The 21757-nt window shown below is 41.8% G+C and overlaps 1 protein-coding gene across 1 annotated transcript in view; it reads right to left on the bottom strand.

The window, feature by feature from the left end:
* LOC115083386 (XK-related protein 4-like) overlaps positions 1–17985 on the bottom strand; it is a 581156-nt gene extending 563171 nt beyond the window's left edge. Inside the window, exon 1 of the mRNA XM_029587187.1 lies at positions 17213–17985. Coding sequence (XP_029443047.1) covers positions 17213–17985 — 773 coding nt within the window. The remainder of the gene's footprint in view (positions 1–17212) is intronic.
* Positions 17986–21757: the final 3772 nt, after the last annotated feature.

Genomic DNA, 21757 nt, shown 5'->3' with positions numbered 1-21757 from the left:
TGGGGGTGGGGGATTTAATTTAAAGGGTCGGGGGTGGGTTTTAGGGGGTTTTAATGTGCCGGTTTTTCGATTTTTCAATTTTTCGATTTTTTAACGATTTTTCACGATTTTTCACGATATTTTACCCCCCCAAACGGCAACAATACGATTCCCTCCCCCTCCCAGCCGAAATCGATCGTTAAGACGATCGAGGACACGATTCACATCCCTAGTGGGTGAGGGGGGGGGGAGGATGGTGAAGTCTGAGACAGCTCCCTCCCTGCATTACTAGTGAGAGGCTGGCTTCACAGACAGGGGGGAGCTGCCTGACCCTCACTCCTGACTTCCCCCATGTCCCAGCTAGTGAATGGTGTGTGGGTGAGGGGGGGGGGAGGATGGTGAAGTCTGAGACAGCTCCCTCCCTGCATTACTAGTGAGAGGCTGGCTTCACAGACAGGGGGGAGCTGCCTGACCCTCACTCCTGACTTCCCCCATGTCCCAGCTAGTGAATGGTGTGTGGGTGAGGGGGGGGGAGGATGGTGAAGTCTGAGACAGCTCCCTCCCTGCATTACTAGTGAGAGGCTGGCTTCACAGACAGGGGGGAGCTGCCTGACCCTCACTCCTCCGGGGTATTGTGATCTTCCTGCACACAGTGCCCTATCCCTGATACCAGGGGTGTTGTGATCTTCCTGCATGCAGTGCCCTATCCCTATTAATACCAGGAGTGTTGTGATCTTCCTGCATGCAGTGCCCTATCCCTATTAATACCAGGAGTGTTGTGATCTTCCTGCATGCAGTGCCCTATCCCTGATACCGGGATGTGTGCAAGAAGATCACAACACCCCCGGTATCAGGAATAGGGCACTGTGTGCAGGAAGATCACAACACCCCCAGTATCAGGAATAGGGCACTGTGTGCAGGAAGATCACAACACCCCTGGTATTAGGGATAGGGCACTGTGTGCAGGAAGATCACAACACTCCTGGTATTAATAGGGATAGGGCACTGTGTGCAGGAAGATCACAATACCCCTGGTATCAGGGTTAGGGCACAAGTTCTAGTCACATTGACTGATCACATTACTTGTTTTGTCAAGCTACCAACTGTTTCCATTTCCCATCCCCCATATACTGTCAGTAGGAAACTTGGTAACATGAATAAATAAGAGGGCAGCCAATAGGAATACATATTCATTCCTAAACTGACCTTAACTGACCTGAAAAGTGTCAAATTGTATCATTTTCAGTTAGTGCGCACTAACTCCCAGTTAGTGCGCACTAACTCGAGTTAGTGCGCACTAATCGGAAAAAACGATTTTTAACGATTTTTTAACTAAAAAATCGTGCCTAAGACGATTTTCTTGCCCTGCCACACGATTTCTATCGTTAAGACGATATGGAAAACGATTCACATCCCTATTGTTAAGGCAATGAACAAGCAAAGTAAAGCCTTTGATTATTTGCGGCAAATGTTTCCACGCATAAGTGACACTAAGATAAAAGAAGGTGTTTTCATTGGCCCACAAATCCGAGCTGTGATGAAGGACAGCCACTTTGATGGTCTTCTGCAAGGTACAGAATGTGTTGCGTGGGAAGCCTTCAAGAATGTTTGTAACTTTCTAGGCAACTATAAGGCAGCAGACTATGTCGAACAGGTTGAAAATCTGCTTCAGGCCTACAAATTGATGAAGTGCAACATGTCATTGAAGATACGTTTTCTTCATTTCCATTTGGACTTCTTCCCAGACAACCTTGGTGCTGTGAGTGACGAACATGGTGAAAGGTTTCATGAAGACATTGTCAAAATGGAGAAACGGTATCAAGGCAAGAGGAACCCCTCCATGCTGGGTGACTATTGTTGGACTCTCATCCACGAAGCATTGGACAGTGATTACAAATGAAAATCTGTGGCAAAACATTTTTAGTTTTATTTTCTGGTGCCAACATTGCCATTATAGCTTATGCTGCTACAGACACGTAACAATGCTTAATATATATCACACTTTTCTGGCAAACGGTACGTGATACGGACATAATAAATGCATATTTGTGTTCAGCTTGTTAAAATCTACTTGTTTCACCAAAGGTTGTCGAGGAAACAAAATGTTCCCATAAATTTGATTACCAGTGTAATTCTGGCCCCTAGAAAGGATGCATTAGTCACACTAGTGCTAAGGAAACATATAAAAAAATAATGAAGATTTAGGTATGAGAGGAGAAGCAAACTTCTGACAAAATCAGCAAGCAACACATCAGGTCTAGGACCTTTATTTGGCAGCAATGACTTTTTAACCATCGATATTTCCATATCAAAAATATCTCTGTTCAAAAATTCTTTGTCTGCTTCAGTTAGAGAAGGATGTTGTAAAGGGCCTAAAAAGCATATAACTGCTTCCCTAGAAAAACCTATTTCTAAAGAATAAAGAAAATAAAATACCTGAAACTGCTTGACTTCCTCCTCTTATGCCAGGCATTGTGATGCATGCTGAGTTGTTTCCTACATCAGGCCTGATGGAGGCAGAACCAAAGCCCATAGAAGTTGGAAGGGAGATTTAGGCAGATGTAACTCTAAGCAGAGACCAGATTAGAAGATAGCAGAAGGAAATGGGGACTCTTATTCAAAAGTGGATGTGGTGATTCCTGGGATTACAGCAAAACAGTGTCCTAAGAAGGAGGGGGCTGCTTAGAAAAACATGGTTATGCCTGTTTCTTCAGAAAAAGCCTTGAGTAATCTTTTTTACTCTCCAATGCCACCAAGTTGGAATGGAGGAATGTCCTGAGGAGACATAACATCATCATGCTAAAAGAAACATGGACTGTGATTGTCAACCTGGAGCTGTGTTTTGGGTCATGTTGGTGAACGTTTTCATATTTTTTACTGATTTTGAGTCAAAGTTCCAGAGTCAGGATCTGACTTTTAAAGCTCATGTTGTCAGGCTGGGGCTAGGCAGTAGGGGTGTGCAACCTCAAGACCTTTGGTTCTTTTTTTTGGGGGGAGGGGGCTTCCCTTGATAAAATTTTGTATATACTGATTTTTCTATACAGAAATGAAATAAACATTATTTTTTAATTCCAAAAACTACAAAAAGAAAAAAAAATGAAATGGGGCATCCCCAGCCCCCCCCCCCCATTGCCCCCTAACCATCCCCAAAATGTCCCAAAGCAAGAAACCTCCCCAGTCCCCACTTATCCTGTCTATGGTGGTCCAGAGGGCCAGGAGGGATGCCCACTTGCCTCCTGCCCCAAGGTCATCTGTAAGAAAAAGGTTTCAGACTAGTCAGTCCTTAGACTGGCACCATAGTGTGATATCAAAATGATGTTGGCTAGTCCGATGTTATAGAGTGACATCAAACTGGCACCTTCTCATGGATGGCCAGTGTCATTTTTTGTATGGCTGTACAAATATATGGCCGTCCTAGAAAATGGCACCAGCCGACCATAAGATGGCGCCATTTTGATGTCACACAATGGTGTCAGTCTTAGGGTTCACTGGCTCAGATCCTTTTTAATGCTGACCATCTTGGGACAGGAGGTGAGTGGGCATCCCTCCTGACCCTCTGGACCCCCTTAGATGAGGTAAATTGGGACTAGGGTGGTTTCCTGCCCACAGTACCTTTTGGGTGGGGGGGAGAGATTGGTGAGCCCCGGAGGACCCCAGTTGGTGGGCCAAGAAGAGGGAGAGTCAGTCCTGGGAGGCCTTGTGGAAGTCTCTGATCTTCCCCATAGAGCTTTTTCTTTTCTTTTTCAAAATGAAACTGTAATAAACCAACAAAATGTTGTTAAGTTTTCTTCCATTTCATTTTGAAAATATCATGAAACAAAATAGGAAATGTCATTGACATTTTCTATTTTGTTTCAAATGAAAACCCAACCCTAATAAGCAGGACATTAGATATGGTTCTAGGCTGGGTTTAAACTCTTGAGTTGTATTTTTAACAAGAACATAGTAAGGCACTTCACAGCTGGTTCATAAAGCTGAGTAATCAAATAGAAAACATCAACAGCTCAATTGCAAAGTATTAACATAGATAACAGATTTGAGGTACATGAACTCTAGGTCTGGATACAAAGTTACCTCTGGGATCCTCAAATCAACTCTCTCCCCTACCCCAACCCCCAAAGCCATCTAAGTCAAGAACACTGGGAAAACCCTAACAATCCATTAGGAACCCCTGAGGACCAATCTGAGACCTTAGGAGCAGGGCTGTAGGTCAGGACTGGGACAGATAGGCAAGTCTTTTCAGCCTCCAGTCAAGAGATCCTCCCTCTGGCTCAGGGACTGGACTCCAGCCTAAAAGCTATTCACAACTAGACACAGCCCTCTTTATCCTTACACATGCCTTGTGTATACAGTCCTTAATGCATCAGGTTACTGCTCTCCAACAACCAATTTACCTGTCGATAAAGTTCATTTGATATGACATAAGAAACTGCAGGCCTTGGAGAATTCCATCTACCACCATAACTTGAAATGTATACACTTTCCTAAATCCCCTAAAGTTTATTTAGGAGTAAATTTTAAGAGCTTGGCGCCCACCAAATCCAGTAGACATGCATGTCTCTTGGGCCAGCACATGCCACGCAGATTTTTAAAAACATGCGAGTATGTGCATATCTCCCAGTACACGCTAGAGATGTGAATCGTGTCCTCGATCGTCTTAACAATCGATTTCGGCTGGGAGGGGGAGGGAATCGTATTGTTGCCATTTGGGTGTGTAAAGTATCGTGAAAATCGTTAAAATCGTGAGCCGGCACACTAAAACACCCTAAAACCCACCCCCGACCCTTTAAATTAAATCCCCACCCTCCCGAACCCCCCCCCAAATGCCTTAAATTACCTGGGGGTCCAGCGGCACACTAAAACACGGCACACTAAAACACGGCACACTAAAACCCCCTAAAACCCACCCCGACCCTTTAAATTAAATCCCCCACCCTCCCGAACCCCCCCCCCCAAATGCCCTCCCCCTTCCCCCGATTTACGATTTTTTGACGATAAATCGGGGGAATTGGTATTGTATCGTGGCCCTAACGATTTTTGACGATTTAAAATATATCGGACGATATTTTAAATCGTCAAAAAACAATTCACATCCCTAGTACACGCATACAACTTTTTGGGGGAAAAAGGGGGCAGGGCATGGTCTGGACAGTACATGGGCATTCCAGGATTTTAGCGTTAAAACAGCGCATAACTATTTACATACACAAGTGTGCACCAGGATCCCTATCTGCATATCTTTACTTCTGCTATAGATGGCATGTAACTAGTATAATAAAAAAAAATAAAAACAAGGCTAGTCAGTGAGGATTGAATGGTTGGGGCTAAAAAGGTAATGGGAGGCAGGTTAATTAAGGGGGTTAGGCAGTTCCAGCCTTTACCTTGGTAAACTGGGAGTGGACTGGGGAAACTGGCAATTGTGTCGGTAGGCATATGTAATAAAAATCCCTCCACTTACGTGGTAGAGCCGGCATTTGCGCACACATGCGCGTATCCATATAAAATTTTGTGAACATGTATGCACGTACTGCCAATTTTATATCATGCGTGTATATACCCGCGTATTTTATAAATTGGCCATGTTCATTCACTTGAGCCGGCAAACAAGCGTACATACACGCCCGTGTGGCTGTTAGAAAGACACCATTTTATTGAATGTGTTTAAAAAATATCTTCTAAAGCTTTTGAAGATGCAACTTAGGGGTCAAAAAGGAAGAAAAACCAATGGAGAGCTTGGATGTAGTCTGCATCTTAGAGAAACCTACTGAGGATGAAGTCACCAGGGCCACTTTTGTGATATATTCTTGAACCTGATTCAGACTGGACATTAACATGCTTTTTAAAAAAATTTAAATGAGATTTTTTTCTGTGCACAGTATTGGAGTATATCTCAACTCAGAGTAAAAAGCAATGGTTTTTGGAAATAAGCCAGGAGGTTTTATCTCTTAATGTGGAATTTTTCCTTAAATTTCCTTATAAAGGCATAATCAAAAAACAGGGAAACCAACTGGGGTTTTTCTTGAATGTCAGAGCAGCTTCAGAGCTAGAAGTTCCACCTGACTCCTGAACATACTCATGTGAACTAGAAGAGAGGGGACTACAGCTTGAGCATTGTTTATATTTGTCATCTTTATCAGGAATGTTAGATCTGAGGTGGCTTGCTAGGCAAACTAACCCCGGGATTCATCGTTCCACTATAAATATAGAATGATGGCCCGTGGGGATAAAAAGGGGCAGGGGAAGGGCTAAAGCATGCAGCCAGCCACATCGCAGCACTGTGTTTTCGCACACCGCGATTGCGGCCAGGCCACACACTTTCGCCCCCATCGCACCACAGAAACAGATACTATTTCCTGTGGTACTGCTGGCGATAATGTTTTCCACATTATCGCCCGCAGCGCTGCCAGACCATAACCCCACCCAAACCCTTCCCACACTCCTTTCTTTCCCCTGATTTAAATTGTACCACCACAATGCGGCCGGTATCGCTGGCATTAGAGCCTTATCTCATGCAATAACACCCTAACGCACGTGATAATGACATATCACAGTTTAAAGAATGACCCTGTAAATATGAAGTTACTTTTCTTGGTTGTTTCCTTTAAGTATTTTATTATTGCAATGTAGATCGTCCCTGAATTTAGAGGACTAGCTGGAACTTGTAAAATAGGAAAATTCAGTTTCTTCTCAAACTTACTTTGGCTCTCATGTGTGGAAGGTGTATTTCTTTTGTTCCTAGATCAAACTATATTCTTCTTTTGATGTTCTCAAACATTATGTATAATTGTTCTATAAAAATAAAATAAAACAAACAAGCAAATAAAAAGTGCAGTTACATGCTGGGTGAATAAAAGACACAGCAGAACTGAGGAATCAGGCACCAGGATATGATAGAAGAGATGAGTTTTAATTTTTAATCAGAAAACAGTTTAGGAAGTAGTAAGCAAAATAAGTGTGCACCCTCTAGGTTAAGGGGCAATAGGTTTAACTGTCTTCTAAGGAAGGAATTTTCAATGCTTTTTTTTAAATTGATAATAATAATAATAATGCATGCATCTCCTGATCATTCAACCTATAACAACCATATTAGAAACCAAAAATAATATTTTCACATAAAACTTATGGATCTAGTCCAAAATTTTAAAAAAAATGACATGTTCCCATTAAATGAATCTTTGAAAAATTGTTCTACATTTCTTTTTGTACTTGTTTACTGAAAGTGTGATGAAATTATGAAATATTTTGCCAGCAGAAATCATGGCTATAATACTAATATGTCTGATTCTTTAAGGTCTTTTCCCATAGTCACCGAATGTAGTGAATCAAGCCCTCAATAAAATTCAGAACTACACCGGCTGAGTTTTTAGAGAAAGAAAAAAAGATAATGGTGGGTATAATGATGTAGTTGCACATTATGGAAAAATGTTAATCCAGCAATTCTGAACTGATCACTAAACTGTGGAGTTGGGAAGGAATTATTTTCATTGTTATAGAATTGGCTACAGCTGCACAATGTTTTTCTCATCTTCCTCTGGATTACTTTGTAGAGAGAAAGCTGTTCGGCAATGAGAAGAATATTGGACTTGATGGAGCCTCTGCTAATCTCTCGACCTACTCACCTATGAGACTGATATTCCAAGACTGCTGAGTGCCTCAGTTTAGATGCCTAAGGGCCTGGTTTACTAAGGCTGTTCTCCCATTCTATGCCTACAGGAAAAATGCTTAGTAAATGAGGCCCTAAGCAAGGCATCCATTTTCAGTCATTCTTGGATACCTAAGCTTTGGGCTGAAAAATCTAGGCATCTAACTTTAGGCACCTAAAATTGAGGCTCTTAATTTTATGACCAGCTATTGCTTCATTTAAGTTTTAGCACCTAAGGACACCCGGCACTGAAAATCAGTGCTAGGTGCCTAACTTCATTCCTCCAATCTGACTCCACCACTGGCCCTGATCATTTTTCAGGCATCTACATTTGGGTATTTAGTAAAACTAGATGCCTAAATGTAGGTGCTTAGTGGGGGGGGCGGGTATTTATTTAGAAACATCTAGGCACCTAACTTGCACAGTTAAGCACACAAATCTTTTTAATTTCAGCCTCTACATAACTATGTGAAAGTAGCATCTTAAACATGAGGTTATAACTTGTTTCGGGGGAGTAGGAAGGTGCTATAAAAAGTATACCTGGTTTGTTGGTACAGTTTTGAAATGGCTCAGGGAGGCCACTGTGGTGATTGAGTCCAATGGATAATTGTGCATGTGTGAAAAGACATCTAAGAGAGAGATTCTTTACAAAGAGAAGGGAAAAGAGAGAGCCGTTGTGCTAGAAGCCTAATGTAAGCTGCATTCTTTGTTGAACTATGGCTAGAAAATAAATTGTACAAGTTGGAGCTACCTGAAATTGAAAGTCTATTTATTTGGAAATTCCTGATATGAAGCACCCCACAGGGATGACTAAACAGCGTAATTCCTCAGTTTGTAAACTACTACCTGAGGTCGAAGCCTATAACTATTAACCAGGCTACATACATAAAGGCACAGAAGCAAAATGCTGCCTCTTTAGAAAAGACAAAAGTGCTTGATTGAGAACAAAGAGACCATGGTTCAATATAAAGGTGGAAAAAAAAGCAGACCGATAGCAAAGAGCAAGATCATGGCTACGTTTATAAATGAAAACCACAAGCTTGAACACAATATGAGGATTAACTGGCAGCTAGTGCATAGGGACTAAGGCTTTTCTCCCATCCTGTATTTATGGGAATCAGGGCTATAGAACACCACAGCAAAGTTACATGGGATCCAATTTAATTAATATGAATTTAAATCAGAAGATGTTATGAAACAAATGTAGGTAGTGATTTGAACGTTATAATACTACTGATTCCCAGAGAGGGATTTTCACATTCTAGGGAAATTTTGAATGTAGCCTGCTGAGCTAATTATAGAATATAGAAATACAAAATTGTTTCCCACTGAAACATGAATTGTCAGGTCATCTTATGCTCTACTAGTAGATTTCAGCTTTTGCACTGCATAAACTGCCACGAGACTTGTGATGTGACAAATATCATAGACTCACAAATATCATAAAGTCACTTATCTGACTATGGGGGTAATTTTGTAACAGCCCACCTAAATTTGAAAACAAATTCAAGCATAAGCTGTACAGATTTTCAAAGCGAACATATGTGCATAGGTTTCCTTTGAAAATTATCCCATCATATCTTCCCACTCACAATTTACACCTGATAGTCTGTGTGTGTAGATTTCTTTTTAGGAATATTTACCCACATCCTTTTGAAAAAGTATAAGAGTGTGCCTAAATGCAAGCCCCCTCATCAATGTTGCTCGCAGAAGCGTTGCCGCTCCATCCAGGTATACTTGTGAACATGCATGGCATACGTGAAGAGATGCACCCACATATCAGCTGGGACATTTCTGTGGGTATAGCACTGTTTTCCCCATGGAAATGCCTTGTGAAATTACCCTCTTATGTATAAAACTATACCTGCTACAAATTTATGGGAAACTCAATCAAGCAGTCAGTTGATGAAATTAACTAAGCAAGAGAATACCTCCTAAAATAAAGATGCAAACTGCATTTTCATCTTTAGTTTTCATTCGAAACTGTAATGTAAAGATGTTATTTGCACACCTCAAACAGCAACACTACAACAAACTCCAGCACGAGCTATAAACCTGCAAGAAACCCTTCAGTAAAAACTATCTTTGCCAAACATTTTGATCACATCCAAAACATTTTAGACAAGTGTGATAGACTCTTAAATTTGTTTTCTGAGACAAAAATCAAGCATATAATTGCTGTGAGACTGATTAAGCAACGGCTTTTCCCCATGAGTGAAAGTCCATTATAAATCAAGCCCGGAATTCTAGGATCTGCATTGCCCTGAATAGAGCTGAGGTCACGTTGAGTACACTTTACCTATGGAGTTACATTTAATTGCTGCTTGAAGAGAGAAAGTGAAAAAAAAAAAAAAGAAACTTGAAGTAACATGGAAAGTATACTAAAATAATTAAAAAAAAAAGTTCTGTGACTATCTTTGTGATATACAAAACTCATAAGAAATATATGTATGATGGAAAAAACAGATGCAGGGAACAAATAAAGAAGTGACCTCAGGGTAAAGGTAAAAGAGAGCTGGAAGACCTGAATCCTCTTTCCGCCCCTTACATTTGCTGTGACCTCGGGCAAATTACTTTATCATTCAGGTATGTACAATTCTAAGTTGTCCAGGGGAGGCATTCATTGTGCCTATATTTAAGTGATTGAAGATCACCCTGGATTAATGCACCATATAAATGCCAAAAGAAATAAAATGTCATGCTGCCATTGCAGAAATTAAACATGTGCCTGCCTTACCATACACTACCAGTGACAATAACATGGATTCTGCTAGCAATAACAAGAATCTGAATGTCTTGGTAGGCATTGTAACTACCATGAAAATGGTATGGAACCAAATAACATTGGGCCTGAAGTATTAAAGGATTAAATGCTTGGTACATAGGACCCATTATATCCAGAAGAGAAAAAACAGAGAGAACACCTAGGGGTCTAAATTCAATGGTATTTAGCTGGTTAACTTGTGAATTACCCAGCTAAATGCTGATTTTTGAATACTTCCACCACTTATCTAGCTCAACTTTACCTGCAAAACGTTCATGCCAAATGGGCATGAAAGTTAGATGAATATGGCAAAGTAACAGCTCTCTACTTCAGGCTGTTTTTGGTTTGACCACACCTATCACAGTAACTTTATGATGTTATCAGACATTTGTATGGCTTTTTATTTTTTTTTTACCCAGAATCAATTTTTGTTGTATCTATTGTTGTATCTATCTTTTTTCACAGTAATGCTTTTCTTTCAGCTATACACTGTCCTTTTGCTCCTTTCGGCTTTCAATTCAATTGCAGCTGTCCACTGTTCGATTATGGCACGATTAACTTTTCATTCACCACTACCTGGCAATTTCTACCCTATTTTTCTATTCCCTCCAACTTGCCCAGCCATCACAGAAACGGTCTTCAGCCAGCGGTCCAGAATGCAGTCGTGTAGATCCTGAGTCTGGCCACTAGCTGTCACTGCTGAGCAATGGCTGGCACTCCCTTTCCCCCGGGGGCCGCCTCCGCAGCATCTCCAGGCCTGGCTGGCCCAGCAACCAACATCCTGGCTCAAGAAACAAACCCAGATCCCTTGGATGGCAATCCGCAGTGAATCGACTGCACTACTGAGCTGGCATGTAGTGATGCATTTTAAAGGACCAACAAGAAAGATGCTGTGGTGCAGAAGTCTTTCAGACCACGCAGGTGATATCTGAAGTAGGGCCTTGTGAGGTACTTTAAAAGATACCATATGATACAAAGTTTCCAGTTCTCTCTAGTGCCAATACACAGTGACTGGTACGCTTTTATACTTCTTAGAACCAATAGATCAAATGTGCTGCCATATCAATGCATTTCAAAAGCAATGTCATCCATATGGCTATTAAAAAAAAAAAGAGTTCAACAATTCCTTGTGTTGGCTTTATAACAATCATGACCAACTTCTTTCTGATTTTCCACTGAATAAGCTTCTCAGAAACATTCTATAAAGTTTCTTTTTTTAAATTGTTATAGACCTTTAAGCATGACTCTGGAATTGGAAGGCAGATGAGACCTTAATCTAGTGGTTCTCTAACTATTCCTCAGGGACTGCAGAGTCAGTCTAGTTTATAGGATATCTATCCACAATGAATACACATATTTGCAATCACTGCCTCCACTGAAAGTAAATATAATTTATTTATTTACAATTATTTTTATCCCACAACCTCCGAAGTCCTGGGGCAGGTAACAAAAATACAAGCATAAAATACAGGCTTACATACAAATGCATATGCATTCTGGATATCCATAAACCCAGATTGCTTGGGTGGTCTCTGAGGACTAGGTTGAGAACTATTAACCTAGCCAATTGACTAATCAGTAATAATCAAAGGCTCAAAGGGCCCTATGTACTAAGCATTTCCCTATAGACAAAAAATGGGAGAAAACACTTAGTACAACTAAGTACTTTGTAGCCTGAGAGAGTTGCTTTCAAAATAATTGATGATGTCACAAAGTCACACTGTCAGCTACACATAAACTAAACTAGCCTGAATTATCTAATTTGGAGTTAGCTAAACAGAGTTCCAATAAAAAGCCAGGCCATACAAGGCATAAATAGAATCCATAAAGGATCTTCATTAAGTGCAGCAGACGTTATTCTCACTACACACTGCTAAGGGGAATGATCTGAAGAGCTAACCCTCAGCTTCACAGCAATAGAGTCATAAACCCCACCCTACAATCATGTATCAAGAAAAGCCAATATTCAGCGCTACTTATAGGATCATTTATCAAAATGCTATAAGCGTTTTCACATGTGTTAAGGGCTTATTGATGTAAAAAGCGCCGTTTAATAGCACCATATCGTATGGTGCAATGCAAATCTGAAAAAGAGGAGGTAGGATTTCCCATTTTGTGAAGCCCTTTTTCAATAGTGGCAGAGCATGTGAGAGAGAGAGAGAGAGAAACTAATTACAATGCCCCAACACTAGATTAGGTATTTATATCTCTATGGGATGCCCACCTAGTAACTCAAGGTGAGGTTTAGGTATTAGTGTAGGGGTTAGGGGCCACTTTGACATTCAAAGTAAGACGTACGAACAGAACAGTGCTCTCTTGTGAAGATTTGATGACCTACTGAGTGAGGAAACTCACTCAAAGATGAGATTTGTGCATTGTTCTCTCAACCTAGCGTGATGGATTCTCTACCTGGGTAACATCAAGCTAGGTTGAGAGAACATTGCACAAATCTCATCTTTGAGTGAATTTCCTCACTCCGAGGGTCATCAAATCTTCACAAGAGAGCACTGTTCTGTTGTATGTCTCACTTTGAATGTCAAAGTGGCCCCTAACCCCTACACTAATACCTAAACCTCACCTTGAGTTACTAGGTGGGCCTCCCATAGAGATATAAATACCTATCTAGTGTGGGGGTATTACGGATAGATTATCTCTCTCTCTCACTCACTCTCTCTCTCTCTTATAGTAAACATGGTCATTATGTAGGGAATACCACATTGTGGCACTTATCTCAAAGTGCAAAAAATATATCACACTTTGCAGTAACTTAGCTCTTCACATAGGTATTAGCACAAATTGCAATAAACTGCCTATTACCATAAAACACACCCCTTTTTCTATCACAGGTGACATTTAGTGCATTTTGATAAATCCAGGCCTTAGCTAGGTAAGTAAGGATTTATCCAGCAAAGTGGCAGCTAGTACTACTGAATATCCAACTGCAATCAGTTGTCACCACTTAACTGGATAAGTACTTACTTGTCTAAATGGTTAGCCGGGTAACTTGTGGGCAGGATTTGAGTGCATTAGAGAGAAATTATTATCTGATTAATTTAGCTGGATATGTAGCGATATTCAAACTTATCCGGTTAAGTTAACCAGATAATATATAGCAGGTCTAGAGCAGGTCTAGCTAACTAGCGCTTCCTATGGGGATATTCAACAGCATAGCCTTGCTGCTAAATATCCCATGTAAGTTAGCCAGATAAATCTTAACTGACTAACTTACTAAAACATTCAGTTTAGAATATCTGCTCTGGAGAATGCATCTTTACTTAATAGACAACCAGCATACTTCTCTGTGTATTTCACATTTTAAAGGCTGCAGACAATAAATATGCACTTTTTTCTTGTCATAAAGAACATATACCTTTGAATATATTATCTTTCTGTCAGTAGAATACTTGGTTCATGTTTTCTGCCTCACAGAGAGCAGTTACTTTTGAAGTCCATGCTCAGTGTGCTAGCTTATTGATACATCTATTAAAGGAAAAATACAGCATATTTTTAAAGATTTCATGCCACCAATTAAAGATCATGAAAATGCACTGGAAAGACTGTTTCTGTGATTTTATTAGTAGGATTTGGAAAACTAAAACATTCTACAAAATATACATATTATCACTTTAAAAATGAATATATGTTTTAATTCAAAAGCTGTGAAAGACTTGTTCTCACCTGCAGTTGAGTCATTAGTTAGTGGCTTTGGTGTTCACATTCCAAGTGAAATAAAACATATAATTAACTTCTTGAAGTGATATTCTCCATATAGAGATTACCAGGATATGTGTAATCTTTTGAACCTCACAAACTGAAAACCCCATTCTCTTCCTAGTGATTCCAAGTTCTTTCACATATCTATCTATTTCTTCCCCACTCCTTAGAAAAATGTGCTCATTGAAAATTTTGGAAACCATCCCATAGACTAGAAAATGCAATACAAAATATCTTCTAAGAAAGGACTTCCGAAACCTATCCTGAGGACCCACAGCCAATTGGGTTTTCGAGATATCTACAGTTAATAAGCAGGAGATAAATTTGCATGCATTAGAGACCCAGGATATGCACATTTATCTCATGAATACTCATTGTGGATATCCTGTGAGGGCCCCAAGATAGGTTTGGGAAGCCATAATCCAAGGCATGGCATATGCGTATAGTGTCATGTTGTACAAATAATCACTTGAAAACTCGTGCCTTTACCACCAAAAAGAAGAGTCATCCACAGTAAAGTAAATATACAATATATATACACAAAGCTATGCAACTCCCAGGAGCAACATATGAGTAAATTAGGTCATCAGTAACCCATGGATAAATAATACGTAAATACCTTATGAGATTTTTTTTTCTCTCATAAAATTTATGAAGGGTCATCAGGAGCAACTGGAAATGAATAATGTACTTTTAGTTCATCCAGATTATTTTACTGAGTGATTTTGTATTTATTAATCCTTTTTGCAGCTAGAGTCTAATTTACTAAACCTTGCTTTTCCCATGCTGAGATCAATTTTCAAAGGCATTTGACTTGTTGACTAAGCAGTCTCCCAAGTAAATTCCCTGGGCTGAGCACTACCCTCTCCCTCAGTGAGAAAAAGGATGCATGCTATTTTGGAACATGCCTTCTGCAAAAAGAGGTGGAGCTGGGAGAAATAGAGGGAGGTAGAGCACATGTAGTGATTTCATGTTAAAATCCATGTGCATTTTACCATACATACTTTAAAGCAGTCCCACCTGCCCCAAATTTTCAGCGAGAGATGCCAGAGGACTTTCCTTTGGGACATTAGCCTGCAGGTCCATGGATACAAACAAAGTAACTATGGATCTTCAAGCTCCCTGAGGATTTTAAAAATGGCCTCCTCTGTGTGTGTAGTAAATCAGATCCTTAATTTGCAAAAAAAAAAAAGAAAAAACACATTGTTCTGCAGTGCTGTGCAAGAAGAAGGAATAACAGGGTAGTTTTCTATACTTATGTAAACATGTCAGCAGGAATTAGATAAATGTGAGAAAGTACTTGCATACATATTAATTTATTCAAATATCCTCTTCATCTTATTCTTTACTCAAACTCTTTAATGGATAGCTGGTGAAAATAATAACAGAGTGATGGATGGAAGAAATGGAATGTCTTATTAATTTTGTTCCTCATCGCACACAATCTGTTTTGAACACAGAATGTAGACTGAATGGTGGTAGGTGAAGCGCACACATTATTATCAAGAGGAAGCCTTATTATTATTAACAGGAAGAAAAAACATCTCTTGCTGATACACCTGGAATTCAAGTTTCCAGCCAGCCAGTCTCAGAAGTATAAGCCATTGCTTGCCATTCTCTGAACTTTTATTGAGCCTAGACTTCTGTAGCATGTACTGAAAGCAACTCAATAAGTCAAAATTTTACTCTGCAGAGTCACTTTCAAGAAACCTGTCCCAATAGGAACTAGACCTGGTGGATTCCATCCCGCAAACCTTACCTAAAGCAAAGGTAAATTTGCTTTGGGTAACGTGGTCATCACAATGCTTTCTTTTCCTAGTCTTTAGACACTTCAGAAGCATCAGCACAATCATAAACTTTTTTTTTAAGCCAGTTCAAAGTTTCCACATCCAACAACATTCCTTCATTAGTTGAATTAATGTTGCCTTCATTCTTTCTTTAGATACCTAAGTTGCATGAAAGCACAGCAGGAAACCAGTAAGTTTTACAGCATGGTTTCTGCCACTTGCTGGAGCTCCAGTGGCACTGTGAAAACTCTACTGTTGAGTTGACTAAATAATATACACAATTATGCATAATACAGTAAGCCAAACTTTTTTTCTGGTTTTATCCATGTTTTCTACCAATAATGAGATATTTATTTTCTTTGACATAACAAATACTTGAAATTTAGGAAATGACACCCAGCTTTGCTGAGCAATACACTTTTAGATATGATTAATTCACATTAGTGCATTTTACACCATGCAATAATTTTCTTAACATTAATGCAATGTTTGTGTAACATCACATGACCCCTTACTAGATGAATCAAGCGGCAGAGCTAAGTCCCCACTAGTACTAAAAGTTATACAACAAGCAAGATCCTTGTCCTTGCCTACAGTTTCTCCTGTTTTACAGAACCCACTTTCCAGAAACCATACACAGTAGCAGGAACATTATTATCACCTTTACCTGCAGAGGCAGAAGGAGAGCACATTACTTCAAGGTTTTTAGCCAGAAGTCACAATTAATATTTAATGCCAATCAGATTTGTTATAAATTTGCCAAATACAGATGTTTATGACTGCAGGTTATTGGTGTTTACAAGTTTTAGATTATCCTTTAAAGCAAGATAATGCATTGCAAAAATCAAGGGTGCTTTATATGCAAAATAACACCAAGTGCAGATCTGGCACTTTATTATGTTTAGGAAGCCCAAATCTGTATCTAATCATATAGTATATAGAAGATCAAAATAGGATACCATAATTTGTGGGTGCTTTCTTTAATGGAATTTATCTAAAATGCATACATCCTAAATATTTTCGATTGCTGCTCCCTAGTCCCTACCAAGCTCTATACATAAAACAATCATGAGGCTATGAAGGTAAAAGACCTTCCCCATCTCCAAATACTATCAAGCATCCAGGGCAGTTCATCAACACCACCTCTCCCGCTATTTGTTTTCCCACCCACTGAGGTTCAATAGCTGCTGCTAGAACATAAAAGATATTACGGGGAATAAGAAAGAAAGGAAGAAGTTCTGCGCATAAGGGGCCACGCACACACCGTGAATCTGTATAAGAAAAGGGGGTGCGAGAGGGACGAGCCTCCTCCAACCCCGCCGTTACCTCCAGATCTGGCCGAGTTGCAGGATGTGGATGAGGGACTGCAGGAGCCACACGCAGAAGGCGCAGGAGCCCGAGCTCTGCCCGGCCGGCTTGGCTGCGCGGCCCCCGGCGGCGCCGGTGCCGCTCTTGCCGGCGCTCGACGCCTGCCTGTGCGGAGTGGCTGGGCGCACGTCCCCCTCCCCGGCCGCCGCCGCCGCCGAGCCGCTGCCCGGCTTCCCTTCCCCGGAGGCGGCGGCGTGGTGGGGGGGCAGAGGCTGCTGCTGCTGCTGCTGGTGCTGGGGGCAGGGGCCGCTGTCCTCGGTGCTGAAATCGTGCACGAACCAGCGGAAGCTGAAGACCTGCACGGAGAGCGAGCCCAGCGCGGCGAAGAAGAGCGTCAGCCCGAACCACCAGTGCTGGCCCCGGGTGTAGTAGTCCACGGCCAGCCAGACGTCGGTGCCCACGTCGGCGAAGTAGACGGCCACGGCGGCCAGGATCCAGAGGCAGTCGCAGAGGGAGTAGCGCCGCTGCCGCCGCCGCTGCTGCTCCCGGCCCAGGCGCAGGCAGAGCGGGGAGGGCGAGGCACCGCCGCCGCCGCCTCCTCCGCCGCCGCCGCAGCAGCGGGAGCCGCCGTCGGAGCAGCCCGTCTCCCCTCCTCCTCCTCCTCCGGCCGAGCCCGCCTGCAGCGCGGCGGCCAAGCCCTGCACGGAGCCCGAGTGATCGGAGTTCTGCAGCGGCGTGAACGCCACGTCGCTCGACTTCATCTTCAGCAGCCCGTCCGACTTCGCGGCCATGACCAGGGAAAAGAAAAGGACAAAAGAGCAGAGGAGGGGGGGAAAAAAAAAAAAAAGAAAAAGAAAAAGAAAGAAAGAGGAAGCGGCGTGCGAGGGGGGGAGAATGAAAGAAACCCTCCTCTCCCTGCCACCTTTGGCTCTGTGTCTCCTCCTTTCCTCACCCCCTCCCCCCTTCCCCGTCTCCCGCTTCTGCCGGGGCTGGGGATGGCCGCTCCGGGCGCTCGCCCGCTGCTGCAGCGCCCCCTGCTGCCGCCTGCTTGCCTGCGCGGAGCTCGGCGCACGGGGAAGGATGACCTCATCCCTTCCATCTTCGAGCAGAGGAGGAGGCGAACGAGGGAGGAAGCGGGAGGGAGAGGGGGAGAGGAGGAGGGGTGCCGGCGTTCCGTCAAGTAGCCGGGGTTCCCCCGAGAAGACGGGAGAAGTGACTGTGGCAGGATTGCAGGGTCTTTGGTTGTGTTCTATATTGACTTGTGCTCCTGGCAGTGAAAAGGAAACAGAGAGAGAGAGAGAGTATGGGAGGTAGGGGTGGGGGGCTCTGGATTACACTGATTTCGTCCTACGATAATGGGGAAGATCAGCCGAAGAAAGCAGACTGCTTTTTGTCACGATGGAAGAGTGGGTGAAGCAACAGCAAAGGCTGTAACCTGCGGGCACAAAGGGACTGACCTGGCTGTAGGCTAGGGAGGCTGGCCCAGACTGAAGAGGAGGAGAGAGCCAGAGAGAGAGAGAGAGAGAGAGAGAGAGAGAGAGTGTGTGTGTGTGTGTGTGTGTGTGTGTCTCAGCACTCTGCAGTTCATAAGCTGATGAATTAATTATGTACAGTGCGTGTTTTAGTTCATTTATGTCTGTTTCTCCTTCACATCATGGAATGTAGAGTAGCTATACAATGGAATAAAGCTCATTTCAATGAATAGGAAACTGTGAAATAAAAATAAAACCACTTTTCCCCTAATGCTGTTTACGATATTAAAAATAATTAAAATGGATTTCACTCATATATTTGAACCAAATAAAATTGTCGTCCCCCCCCCCTCCCGCCCCCCAGCTAACATCCTTGTGATAGAAGTTACTCCCATAATAAGAAGACATACTGTACTTTCAGAAAAAGCCTTTTTTCATTTTTGCCTCCTGCAGGGCCCTTCTTACACCTTCCCTGCTCATGTGTCATAATGTGAATGAGATGATTACTATCCTATTCCTATCCATGTTATTCCTTATATAGACATTTAAAGCATTACCCTATTTAATATCATTGCAATACTGCTAATTCTTCATCATTAGTGGCTCAACAAGCTGAGAGATGTGCCAGCCAGCTCTGATTTAGCAGCTATCTTTCTTGCTCTCTTGTGTTGTCCTTTTTGTTCCGTGCGTCCTCCCATGTAAAAGTCCTTATCTCCAGCCAGATAAAGAGGCCCATTTGCTAAAGTGTGTTAGTGCTACCACAAGCATTAACGTATTTAACGCCCGCATTCCTTAACACGAATGCAGTTGCCTTTCTAGGCAGAATCAATATAATGTGCTAGGCTGAGCGCACAACTTTACTGGCGCTTGGATGTGACGTGTGTCCAAAATCCCTCATGCAACAAGGGGATTAGAGCGTTCAAACAAGCGTGAAGCTAATAGCACTCATCACATGGAAATTCTTGTTGATCAGACTAGTAGCTGTTACCCCTGATGCCAAAAAAATGTGACACACACATTTTTACTCTCAAAACTTAACGTTTACCCTGGAGCAGGCGTTAATTCTTGAGGAGCCCCAAGGTTTACAGAATAGGAGAAAATGCTGCTTTTCTGTAGTTCCTCCAACTTAATATCATGATGATATTAAGTTGGAGGCCCCTAAAAAAGGAGAATAGATTTTTTTTTTTTAAAGTGTCGCCAGCGGTCAGGTTATGAAAACAGACGCTCAATTAATGAGAGTCCATTTTCCTAACCCGTGGTTGTGTACAGGTTAGGAAAATAGACGCTTGTAAAATTGAGTGTCCGTTTTCCTAACCCTCTGACAGCCACCTCTCCTGATGCCGAGGAAGTGCTAGGGACACAAAATTTTCCCTAGCGCTTCCTTTCTACCACAGCAGCCAATTTAAATATTAAATCAGGCACATGGGAGAGGTTTATGAGCATGTGCTAAGAGAGCGGGCTCTCAATCATGAGCGCTTGTTTAACATGCACCGATATTGCATCAGCTTGATATATGTTAAAACTGATGCTATAGAATTAGCATTGCCACTAGCTAAATATTATGCTAATGAGGTAATGAAATGCAAACTATGCAAATTCCTTCATTATCTCCTAGCATGGGGAAACCAGATCCATGTTATACACTGTATCATAAAACTTAATGTAGATATGTTAATGCAGCAGTGTGGTAGTTAATGTTTTACATTAAAGCCAGGACTGGCAGCAGCATTAGATGGCCTAGGCCACAGGAAGAGGGCGGGGTGGCGGCATTAGTTGAGAGGGCACCATTTTTTTAAAAGAGTGGAGAGGCTGGAGACGTGATGGGAGAGGTGGAGGTATGGTAGGTTTGGAGAATCAGCGATATCATGACCGCCTATGGTGGCCTCAGACCCTTACAGCGGCACTGATTAAAGTCAGAGTTAATGCCTGCCTTATGCCAAAAGACATCTTACTAGCAGGTAGCCACATCACCACAGGTCCTAATCTATAGAAATACATCTAGCCATATCATGTTTGTAGAAATAATGTTTGCTTTTGAGATATATTGGCTTCTGCTAGTACACAAAAGGGCTCAGGTCACAAGACTGTAGAAACAGCAGCACCTGCTGGAACAGGAACAGGAGTGTCCACAAGATCAGGGCTGCAGGAAGGCATCAGGCAGTACTATGAGCACATTTTTTTGTTCCCTTATCACACTGCTGGGTCTTCCTGAAGAGGAGGAGTTAAGAACGTATTGGTGAACTCCATGGTCATCATGGCTTTATATGAGGGTTTTACTAATTACCTCAGTTCTCTGAGAGCTAGGTCTCAGGACAATACCTGGCTTTGTCAGTCTTTGAACGCCATACATTTTGCATTCTTGGGCTTTTATCAAACCATTGTGTCCCAGAAACTGGAATGGAGAAGGTTGGATTTTCTAGATGTTTCAATCAGGGATGATTCAATTAAGTCTAAATAAGAACATAAGAACATGTCATACTGGGTCAGACCAAGGGTCCATCAAGCCCAGCATCCTGTTTCCAACAGTGGCCAATCCAGGCTATAAGTATCTGGCAAGTACCCAAAACTAAGTCTATTCCATGCTACTGATGCTAGTAATAGCAGTGGCTATTTTCTAAGTCAGCTTGATTAATAGCAGGTAATGGACTTCTCCTCCAAGAACTTATCCAAACTGTTTTTAAACCCAGCTACACTAACTGCACTAACCACATCCCCTGGCAACAAATTCCAGAGTTTATTTATTTATTTATTTATTTATTTATTTATTTTAACTCTTTTCTATACCGACATTCATGATAAGTATCATATCACATCGGCTTACAAGGAACAATGGGTGATAACTGTAAAACAAACCATTTAACAAGAAGCAAAGTAGTTTAGTTGTGCATTGAGTGAAAAAGAACTTTCTCCAATTAGTTTTAAATGTGCTATATGCTAACTTCATAGAGTGCCCCCTAGTCCTATTATCCAAAAGAATAAATAACCAATTCACATTTGCTCATTATAGACCTCTCATGATTTTAAACACCTCTATCATATCCTCCCCCTCAGCCGTCTCTTCGCCAAGTTGAACAGTCCTAACCTCTTTAGT

The sequence above is a fragment of the Rhinatrema bivittatum genome, chromosome 2 (assembly GCF_901001135.1).
Source record: "Rhinatrema bivittatum chromosome 2, aRhiBiv1.1, whole genome shotgun sequence".
Taxonomy (NCBI): domain Eukaryota; kingdom Metazoa; phylum Chordata; class Amphibia; order Gymnophiona; family Rhinatrematidae; genus Rhinatrema; species Rhinatrema bivittatum.
This window is presented reverse-complemented; position numbering and strand designations above follow the sequence as displayed.